Source organism: Coregonus clupeaformis, chromosome 37, assembly GCF_020615455.1.
Source record: "Coregonus clupeaformis isolate EN_2021a chromosome 37, ASM2061545v1, whole genome shotgun sequence".
NCBI lineage: Eukaryota > Metazoa > Chordata > Actinopteri > Salmoniformes > Salmonidae > Coregonus > Coregonus clupeaformis.
Genome location: NC_059228.1, coordinates 30,667,175 through 30,678,567, shown reverse-complemented (window position 1 = coordinate 30,678,567; position 11,393 = coordinate 30,667,175). Strand labels below are relative to the sequence as shown.

The window sequence follows — 11,393 nt, the reverse complement described above, 5'->3', positions numbered from 1 at the left end:
TAATTGCGCCAACAGTTGTTGCCTTCTCACCAAGCTGCTTGCCTATTGTCCTGTAGCCCATCCCAGCCTTGTGCAGGTCTACAATTTTATCCCTGATGTCCTTACACAGCTCTCTGGTCTTGGCCATTGTGGAGAGGTTGGAGTCTGTTTGATTGAGTGTGTGGACAGGTGTCTTTTATACAGGTAACGAGTTCAAATAGGTGCAGTTAATACAGGTAATGAGTGGAGAACAAGAGGGCTTCTTAAAGAAAAACTAACAGGTCTGTGAGAGACGGAATTCTTACTGGTTGGTAGGTGATCAAATACTTATGTCATGCAATAAAATGCAAATTAATTACTTAAAAATCATACAATGTGATTTTCTGGATTTTTGTTTTAGATTCTGTCTCTCACAGTTGAAGTTTACCTATGATAAAAATTACAGACCTCTACATGCTTTGTAAGTAGGAAAACCTGGAAAATCGGCAGTGTATCAAATACTTGTTCTCCCCACTGTACATTAATAAACATTTATTCACCTGGACATGCATTTAATTTAGACCTTTTGAATCACAAGCTCCAAGTGTCGTCTTTGTGTTTAAGTTACCACAGAAGTTAGTAAAAGTTAGTGTGAAGACCAACATGACAAACATGCTATGAAAGTTATTGATTTGTAATCTAACAATAAAAAACATTATTGCATTTGGTCATCCCCAAAATGTGGCCTTTGAAAGCCTTGATAGTTGTGTCCTTCCTCAGGGAACTGTCTGCAGAGAGCTGACAACAGGGTGGCAGGTTTTTTGATGTGTTCCACAGACCAGCAGACTCACCTGGGGATGGACACATGTTAGTTTTGATAAATGTCTGGGAGACTTCTACAGGGAGGAGAGAGCATGAGCTTTGGCGTGAGTACAGTACATCCACTCCAACTAGTGGCCCTGGATAATATGCTACAGTATGTTGTCACACAGGCAGACTGCCATAGTGAAGTAGGTTTACATAGTGGATCAAGTATACTATTATGATTGTAGCTTACTTCTCTGTGCTCTGGAGAGATCGCCGGTAGTTGGTCAGAAGGCTCTGGAGGTCCCTGGACCATTCTGTCTCTAGCACCTGGAGAGAGACGGATAGCGGTAGTGAGTGTTAGAAAGAGAGAGAGCCCTCACCCCTGACCTCCCACTGGCCCAGGGCCTCCTCCCTAGGATCATGCAATGTAAAGGAAAACAATAACATCATGCCTTACTGACAGAATGCTCCATGTTCCTGCTGGTAGCAAGCCTCATCCTGGATGCAGAGACATGTCCTGCCTTGTAGTATGCTTGCATCTATCTCCACCAGGCTCCAACAAATCAAATGACAAACCTGCAGAGATTAACAAAAGAAAATGGTACCTGTATTTAGTGTAGGATTCATGTATCAGTTTGCCTACTTTACATTCATGTCTTTAAATGACAACAATAGATCTGATTAAAAGTATACATGCCATTTTGTGATAACAGCTGACAAATGACATGGCATACATGTAAATGTATAGCTAGCTAAGATATTATTTATATTATGGCACCACGTCTCATCTCACTAACAATTGCTAAGGCAAACAGCCAATTCCACTATTGTGGCTAATCCGTATTGTGGCTAGCTTCACATAAGTGATTTATTCCATCATGACAACATGTTCCTCCTTATTTGACTGTAGTTAGCTAGCTGCTAGCTTAGATGCCTGGGATTGTTGAGACCTAATTTTGCAGCAAATCTGCTTCAAATATGGATGATGTCAAGAATTAGCCAAGGTTCCTAACTAAATGACAACCCTATTAATTAGGTATCCACTCTATTGCTTAATAAATGATCAAGCTAGCGTGTGCTAGCTAACATGCATTGCTTCTGACACATGCCACGATCCTGATTGCTTTACATCTGACAGGTATTTAGTTACCGTAGCTAGCTAGATAATAATGGTTTATGATAACTGCAGTTTAGTTCATTATCTAGCTAGCTAGCTAAGTGTTTCTGTAAAACACAGCTAGCCACCTCAACTTTATCAGTTGTAGCCAAGCTAGCTAGCATGATACTCAGTAACATTAGCTTACTATGCTTTTCTAGCCAACTGGACATTCCCCTCGCCCATCCCGGTCGACTCCTTCTTGCCTACTCCCGTCTCTTGGTCTTCTTCTAGGTTCGTAACTATATGGCTGTAGTCCGGTGCCTTATTGTCAAAAGCAACCCACTCTCAACACAGCCACCTGGTGCAGGCAGGCAGTCAATGGCTCAGTGTTCCAAAACAGTTCACCTGTTTCTACATCAAGCAAGGACAATGCTCCATTTGTTGTTTTTGTGTGTTTTTATGGTGCACATGTGGCACAGCAGCATATAATAGATTTAATCTCCTATTTCCAAAAAAAGTGACATATTAAATTGATACATTGCTATATGCGCTACACATTATTATTTGGGGGGTGCTAATGTGAAACATGGCCTTTAAACTTTGAACACCATTCTGTCATACTGAACGCAGCCCAGGTAAATGCAATCGAGCAATGCGTCATTGCATTGATCAACCAATGGTGTGTTAGATACCACCCACATACATTTGCTTGACACCCCCTCATTATCATATTGGAGGAAAAAATACAGAAATAAATAAATGCATAAATATTATAAATTAATAAAATGAATGAAAGTGGGATTCAATATTTAAATAATTATTTATCTATTAATGTGTGCATTCATTCATCCATTTATTTATCTATAATTTCGGCAGGTTTGGTCCTCCATAGATCTGTTCTATGTGCACTATTTCTATGCTTCCCGTTCTTAAGTTTCATTTTAGCATATTTTACTTTCAGTTTTGTACACAAGCTTCAAATAGCCTGAAAATACAATATTTTTGGTTATTGAAAAGGTATTTCACAGCTGTTTAGATGGTACAATGATTCTCTACAATATGCATTGCCTGTTTTGTCACATAAACTGAAATTAGGCGAACAATTTGAATTTTGGCAACCAAGAAATGGAAGAGCGACCTTTAATACATACTTGTACATGTGTGAAATAGGACAAATATAAGCACCCACCAAATTATTATTACACACACACGCTACCCAAATGCACTTACCAGCACAGAATTGGTGCATATTGGGTTACCAAGCAGGCCACAGCTCTCATATGTCTAAGTCAAAACAAAGAACTCAATATTGGAAATATGATGTAATGTGTGTTCATACATAATCATCTACCCTGATTCAATAACTTATACTCTTGTTTGTGAAGATGAGCAGGAGAGTGTATTAAATCGACATCACCGTTGGTTCTATAATTAATGCCATTTGGCAGTGATATAGCTGCAATTTGGCCTCCTAATATAGCTAATGACTTTGTGTCATGATGAACAGAGCTTATCCCACATCTCTGCTGTTTCTGTGAAACTGAAGTCAATAACAAACCAATGTTGTTATGGCTCTGATAACCCATATCCTTACAGTAAGGAGTTTGGGTTATCTGTAGTCTGCACACAAGCAGACTGACAATGCTAAATTGATTTTGACAGATTTGCCTGGATCTAAAAAGCAGTAATGAATATTGTTTTTAAAGGTTTATTCATGACATGATAGATTTTGTCCATAAGGTAAGAGTGCTTTCTTTTGATTATGTTCCATGTGGACAATGCAAGCAAGCTGGGAGTAGGTATACTCTTGATTTGCCTATAGTTGAGGCTTTGATAACTGATGTAGCCTTATGTGACCTGTTTTTCCCCCACTTTCAACTCAGTTTGTTGCACTGGAGGCTATTTTACCAATTTTCCTTTAGCCTATATTTCTAAAATGTTGTTGGTTTCTTTGTAATCTTTCATTTTAATGTTATTTCTATAACGTGCACACTAAATACATTAGAGATCATAATTGTAGACTTTTCTTTCATTATGCATATTCCAAAGTTGAAAACTTAAGTTTGGCCTATAGCTAGTTATTTCTAGCTATAGAGGCTAGTTAAGTTAGTGGTAACAAATGGTCTACATACACACACACACACACACACACACACACACACACACACACACACACACACACACACACACACACACACACACAGTAGGTCTCTTTCCCCTCTTAAATCCTGGGCACTCTGACAGCACACATTAAGATCTGCCTTCTCAGCATGAACACATCATAAAAGTGGACAGGCAATTTCTGTTTTCACCAAATAGCCACGCGAGCTCGTTCTGCATCTCTGATTTTAATACACTCGACAAGCGGCTTAGCAGCGCTAAGGGAGAGAGAGCCGAGCCCGAGGGAGAGAGAGAGAGAGAGAGAGAGATCCGAGGGAGAGATTTTTGCGATTTATGCCCCAATGCCCCTAAATCCATTTCTCCGTTTGAATTATCAACTAGAATTTGATTAACATTCAAATTCATGGCGAAAAGGCTTGTATAATTCTCTCAGTGGATAGTAATTAATCTCCGGTTAAAGTAAATTAATACATATATTCAGTTTTGTCAGCGACATGCTTAGTTCAATAGCCCGGAAAATTGAAGTTTGAAGTGTTAAGGGAATCTATAGGAACGTTATAACTAAAACTTTCAAATGCACTCTATTTAGTGATCAATCAAGTTTCCCCCCAGGTTAATCTAGCTAATTTCTCACCTCATATCATAATAGGGTGACATGCCATTGAGCCAAGAATCGATTAAGTTTTTCTTCTTCCTTTCTTTATAATGTTATCCACTTGATCCTACACTGACGAAAAGCTATTTCAACCACTGAAAGGATTTTTGTCCAGAATTTATTGAAAAGCAATCATTTTGATTATTTCCAATATCCACTAGGCCTACAATTATCCAAACTATGGATTTAATGTAAACGAAATATGTTCTCAATTACGTACCTCGATAAAAAAGGAAAAATAAAAATAAAAATAAAATACTATTGCTATAATCGAAAGTGACATCAGCTTCTTAAATTAAAAAAGAAGACACGCAAAAAAGCTAAAGGAAAAAGAAATGGGCTTTGTTTAGCCCTACATAACTGTGGATAAATTTCAAAGATGATTTCAAATCAAATTACAAATGATCAAAACAGAGAGAGAGAGAGAGAGAGAGAGAGAGAGAGAGAGAGAGAGAGAGAGAGAGAGAGAGAGACAGGGGGACGAGGGTAGAGAGAGACAGAGAGAGAGAGAGAGAGAGAGAGAGAGAGAGAGAGAGAGAGAGAGAGAGAGAGAGAGAGAGAGAGAGAGAGAGAGAGAGAGAGAGAGAGAGAGAGAGAGAGAGAGAGAGAGAGAGAGAGAGAGAGAGAGAGAGAGAAAGGTGAGGAGGTGATGTAGTGGAGGGGAGGAGAGGGGCGCATACCCTATTGTTTCAGCAGGGACTCATGCATCAAACTTCAATTTTCCGGCCGATTGAACTAGTGATTTTCTTCTCTCTCCTGAGCTGAAATACATTTACAATTTGTGGATTAATTACCATAGTGAAGTATTGGGGATTGTGCTTATCTTTGCCACGTTGGACAACACCTCATAAAATATGGAACTGAGGCCAGCACTGGAATAGCACACTTTGTACTGGTCACTATTTGGCCCTGCATTAAAGACAGCCACATAAGAAACCACGTGGAAGCAAGAGATCTAATGTAGGCCTATGGTTCTATGCTTGCTTCATATATGGCACCCCTTAAGGTTCTATATAGAACCGAAATTGGTTCCATATAGAAATATATAGAAATATGGAACCCAACGGTTCTATATGGAACCATTTTTGGTTCAGTGAAGAAGAACCCCGTGGGTTCAGATCAAAGAACCCTACAAAAGGGGTGCCATATATGAAGCAAGCAATATAACCCTTTTTGGTTCTATCCAGACCCTTTTTTTCTGAGAGTGTAGGCTTCTCTACAAAAACTCATGAAGCTTCACTGTTCTAGGATATGCATGGCACGTCAAATAATGCAGCAAATCCTCGACATCTTACCTACCTCTGCCAATGTTGCTCTGTTAAATTAATAGAGCTGCATACAATATTAATAACGTAAGGAAATTAATCAAAGAAACAAATCCTCGACATCTTACCTACTACCTCTGCCAATGTTGCTCTGTTAAATTAATAGAGCTGCATACAATATTAATAACGTAAGGAAATTAATATTGTCCACACAGCATCCACCATAATGTATGCCTGTAATGGTTAATTCACAAAAATAACATGTTCATCAATTAATGTTTTGACAAATGTATTGATAATTATTTGATTTTGTATAACTTGGTATTAATAATTGATCTGACATTTACATTAACAAACGCAGGGCTTTAGCAGTTTAAATCAGCCTCCTTGTTGGGCCAAAGTACCATGTGCGCGAGTCATAGGCTTGCAGCCTCGAGCCTGTTCTGCCAGAGGGATATCATCTTGAGCAGAGAACATTTTTGCAGGGAAGGCGGCCTGCTTTCATTTCCAGACTTTACAACCAATACTTATAGCAAATGGAACAAATGAGGGAGCTTATTAACACAGCCCAATTAATGACAACAATAGTAATTTAATAATAGAAACAATGATATTATAATTATTATAATATTATTAAAAAAGTGTGGTTATGTGGTTGTCATGTGGTGTTGCTACCATGCTGTGTTGTCATGTGTTGCTGCCATGCTATGTTGTTGTTTTAGGTCTCTCTTTATGTAGTGTTGTGGCGTCTCTCTTGTCATGATGTGTGTTTTGTCCTATATTTTTATTTTTAATCCCAGCCCCCGTCCCCGCAGTAGGTCTTTTGCCTTTTGTAAATAAGAATTTGTTCTTAACTGACTTGCCTACTTAAATAAAGGTAAAAATAAATAAATAATGGCCTAATAATAAACTAGACTACTAACAACAATATAAAACCGTAGCAATAAACTAATAATAAACGAATGATGATAATAATAAACGAATTGTATGCTAAAAATTATAATAACAATAATAATAATAATAACACTATTGTTGTTATTCTTATTGTTATGATTATAGGCTATTATTAGTATAACAGAATATGGTAATGATAATGTGGGTTGAATTACAATATATTTTAATTGAACTAGGCCTAACTGAAAACAATACATTTCCAGTACTAAATTATAGTAGCCTAGATAGTATTTTAGAGTATAATTTGTTGAAGAATTATCTTCAATCCTCAATCCTCAAAGTCGAGTTTTATATTAGTGCGTTTTGTAAGAAGTATCTAACTCCATAATAAATTATTAACATCTTGTGACCATGTTATTACGCTCTCAACTTCATTAAAAGTGCCATAGACAAAGAAAGAAAGGAGGTAGCAAACAGAAGAACACAAAACGATCAATCACAGCCCTCCACCAATCGCACAAATGTCACCGTTTAAACGTTATGAGACTCCGCCATACTTAGCATGAAAAACACCCAGGCCATAAGATAAAATGCTGAAAGATCTATCGTCCAAAAAGCCAAGCATATTATTTATAGCCTCACACAAAAACACAAAGCACAGACCAGCCCCTCTCCAGAATAAGAGACTTCAATTGTGATGCATTGACTTGATTAAAACGCACGAGTAAAAAAAGCCTCGGAAGTGACATCTATGAGCACAGATGCCCTCAGTAGCAGAGGGGATATGTATGCATTACTGCCTTTGTAACAAAAATTTAGCTAAAAGGAGGGTTAAATCAATCCATCAAATTGACTGGAAATTGTGAGGAAAATTCACAAACCATATGGCCTCCAAACGTTTGTGTCCTTTTCTGTGTGTTGGGTCACGCTTGTCTCCGTATTGCGCGCGGCTGGAGTCCGCCCATGCCCCATTGTGGCTGTCACACAGGGGAGCAGTGCTCATTTGTCCGCCGGTTTCACGCTTCTATGCGGAGAGTGAGCGGAAAACGTACAAACAGCATGGAGAAGCTGGACCAAAACTCGACGTTTTTGTGTCTCCTTTATGGCCTCTCTCTGTGCTCCAGATTGGCGTTTCTCACAAATTCTATTGAGGAAATGAAAACACACGTCGCCGGGTCAGAAGGCAGGTTTTCAATGTGTTCAATGTGTTTTCAACGTGAAAGAGAAACGATACTTTGGCTCGAGGCGCAATTTGATATTATGTAAAAATACAAATACAATATAAAATATTTAATTATAATAGGCCTATAGAATGCTGATTGCAAAATATATAGAATTAAGGTCCCAAAAGCATTTCATGTCTAGCTATGTTTCAATAATTTCTACTAAAATAAGTAGTCTATGAGGAATAGTGAGAAACGAAATGTTTTATTTTGAAATACATTACACTTTATACATTATGTTTAAAATGGTGTTCTGGCATTGAAAGGCACTTACAGGTATGCAAACCATTATAAATATATTAAAATGTGACTGATATTACAAGCAACCAGATGGAATATTATTTATCTTTGATTATTATCTTAGAAAATGTCTTCCCATCTTTATCAAACTTTTGAAATATGTAGGCCTACGATATAGTTATAACAGCCACACACAGCCTAGCATATGTTGTGTTTTTCAATCTGAATACCTCTGTGTAATATTCAAACCAACCGTCATTTAAATTACAATTAAGTGAAACAAAATAAAACATGCATTGAAATAATTCATAGGTTGAGTTATTAGCTAGAGGTATTCGCTCATACCGGTGTATGTGTGTGTGTGTGTGTGTGTGTGTGTGTATGTGTGTGTATGTGTGTGTGCGTGCGTGTGTGTGTGTGTGTGGGCAGATCATTTGTGGATAAATTACATATTGCTTTTCTTTAAACTATTCCACGTTGGTTAAATGAATGGATGAATACAATTACTGTTTGCATCTGTTGTTGCATATAAGACAGTCCATGCGATGCTGAGTGTTCTTCATAAAAGCCTCATGATGTGGTGCATAAATGGCACTTCAAACTTTAGTCGTGGTAAGAGGGAGATACAATAGTAAATTCCTCAGTCATCCACGTCAATCTCCTCATCCTCGGAGCAGCCCTTGCTGCTAGTGTGGTCTGTATATGGCGACGAAGGGGAGGACAATAAGAGTTTGTTCGAGGTGTTGCGCTCATGGTTCAATAGCGAGGTTGACTCAGATCTGTTAGGGCCCATCGCGCCGTTAGCTGCGCATTTCTCCAGTTCGGCTAGTTTGGCCATCTTCTCGAACGACACGGTTCCCACGGCTTTGGCCGACTCGACATCCGCCTTCATCTCCTCCAGGTCGCGTTTGAGCTTGGCGCGCCGGTTTTGGAACCAGGTGATGACCTGCGCGTTGGTGAGGCCGAGCTGCTGTGCTATTTGGTCGCGGTCAGCTGGACTTAGGTACTTCTGGTAAAGGAAGCGCTTTTCCAACTCGTAGATCTGGTGGTTGGTGAAGGCCGTGCGAGACTTCCGGCGCTTTTTGGGGTTATTCCGCGAACCGAATAGTGTCGTGCCGTCTCGGCCTGTGAGAGGATATATAGAGGATAGGGATATTAGCCTATAGGCATTTAGTGAATCACCAGGCATAATGTCGCTCCAAGAAACCTCAGAGAAATAACTGCTAAAATAATAAGAGGCCTATGCATGTATTTCGCCTCTAAACCCACCACCACCAACAATAACAACAACACCAATACGGTCAACAGGCTAAACGTATCGTAATAACAGACGATAATAATAATGTGATACAATAGGCCTAATAAAAATAATAATCTTAAACTAAATCTTAAATTAGTTTGCATTATTATGTGGAGTAGTATTTTGCTCCATGTTTAAGTATGAGCTAATTATTCGTTTTTATATGGTGGAACTAGTCATATTTAATCTATTTTGTTCACATAAGAATAACCAATTCGATACACATATTTTGCAGAAATCCAGGATAATTTTTTAAAAAGTTCCTTCTCAGTTTTAAGCTCTTTGGCAAGTCTCATTGTGGAAAAATATGCATCGTGCTTTATTCAATACTCAAATTCTGAAAGAAATATGTGTGTGAACAGACCCAATGCAGGCACACTCACACACAGACCTGACATTCTTATATATTTCGTTTGTTGAATTTGTAGTAGACCATAAACTGAATTACACTAGGCTACACAGTCTGTACATAACTAAATCGGACAAACAAAGATCTGACTGTCCAGACTTACCCTCCGCAGCTTGAAGAACACTGACTTCGAGCCCTTTGAAGGTTTTGCTGGCGAGCTCCTCCAGAGCGCAGAGCGGGGAGGTTTGGGTGAAAAGCGCCCGGCTGGACAGGCTATGACCTGAAGAGGACAGCTTCTCGATGGAGGAGATCAGGTTCGCCGTTCCACAGCTGGAGTAACTTCTCTTTACCGAGGGCTTGTTCAGGATGTCCTCTATACTGAATGGCGTCAGGGGCTTGTTGGAGTTGGCCGGCGGCGGGAGCTGGTCCAGCGCGCTGCGTCTCCGGTCCTCCATAACCGTGGGATCTTTGGAGGTCATAGTAGTTTATCAGGTGACACTTCGGAGATTTGTTTATGCACTGGTTATACTTCAAAATAATTATGCCTAAATGGAAAATTGTGGGAAATGTGGAGAATGGAAATCCGATCACAGGTGCTTCTGCAACCGCATGTTGGTCGCTTTGCCGCAGGGTAGGGAGACTTTGAGTCCAGTTAAAGTCCCACTTCTCCTGTCCACTGTTACGGGGTGACGCACGAGCCACAACATGAAACCATCCAGTGGACAGTGATTCCCAAAAAGCAGCCGCAGTTGACCACCACTAACAAGTTATTGTAGATAGGAAGGTAATCAATTATGGACACTGACACAAATGCACACTCTCTCTTTCTTTCTCTCTCTCTCCCTCACTCTTTCTCCCCCCACTTTCTCTCTCTTTGTCACTCCTTGACTATGATGCGGTCCTGTGCAGGATTTAGCGTGAGCGGAGCAGCGGTAATTAGAGGGCATGGCCGGGGGAGGAGTCAAATTGGATTACTTAATGCTGTCACACTTTCGTCTAATCAGCACTTCATCGAAGTACATATTATATTTTTCTGTAGAATAGCCTATTTGGCTACCACATAATGTAGCCTACGCATGAACAAAATATGTTCAACAATGTTCAGATTGAATCAACTTTTCTAAAATGCAGGATCATTTGCTTCCAGTTATGATAGGCTAATTTGTCTTATATATACACATATATATATATATATATATATATATATTTTTTTTTTTTAAACGTTTTTACTTGTAGCCTAATTTTTGATATAGGAAGGTGGCTATGCCTGTGCTTAAAAGTGAGTCTAGTGTAGATATGCCCTATGTTTTATAACGGTGGGCTGTTGTGAAGGCAGGCAGTATATCAGGTTAATAATACTTCCGGGCAGAGAGACATCATCATCCCCTTTAGCCTTGCCAAATCCTCTGCACTATAACTTACGCACAAAGGGCCATCCTCCGTAGCGCGCGGGGAGATATTTCACCTCCTCACTGCCTTGCT

At 39.3% G+C, this 11,393-nt stretch overlaps 1 protein-coding gene across 4 annotated transcripts; it reads right to left on the bottom strand.

Annotated features, from left to right (window-relative positions):
- Positions 1–447: 447 nt before the first annotated feature.
- Positions 448–10,794, bottom strand: LOC121553464 (transcription factor LBX1-like). 4 transcript variants are annotated; one of them, XR_005997534.1, is made up of 4 exons: positions 10,075–10,151; positions 1,223–1,341; positions 1,016–1,092; positions 448–809 (listed from the first exon to the last, which is right to left on the bottom strand). XR_005997534.1 is itself a non-coding variant. In XM_041866587.2 (2 exons), the coding sequence occupies exons 1-2, from the start codon at positions 10,388–10,390 to the stop codon at positions 8,903–8,905; spliced, it is 801 nt and encodes a 266-aa protein (XP_041722521.1). In that variant the 5' UTR covers positions 10,391–10,794; the 3' UTR covers positions 8,281–8,902. The 4 variants fall into 4 exon arrangements, 1 of the variants encoding a protein (XP_041722521.1); XR_005997533.1 differs by lacking the exon at positions 10,075–10,151 and adding an exon at positions 2,070–2,230; XR_005997535.1 differs by lacking the exon at positions 10,075–10,151 and adding an exon at positions 2,070–2,230 and having other exon boundaries at positions 1,227–1,341.
- Positions 10,795–11,393: the final 599 nt, after the last annotated feature.

Bases quoted from the DNA above. Each gene is read 5' to 3' on its own strand.
- LOC121553464 (XM_041866587.2), bottom strand. From the start codon at position 10,390: ATGACCTCCAAAGATCCCACGGTTATGGAGGACCGGAGACGCAGCGCG. The intron at 9,388-10,074 runs GTAAGTCTGGAC...ATCCTCTCACAG, and splicing joins TGTTCTTCAAGCTGCGGAGG to GCCGAGACGGCACGACACTA.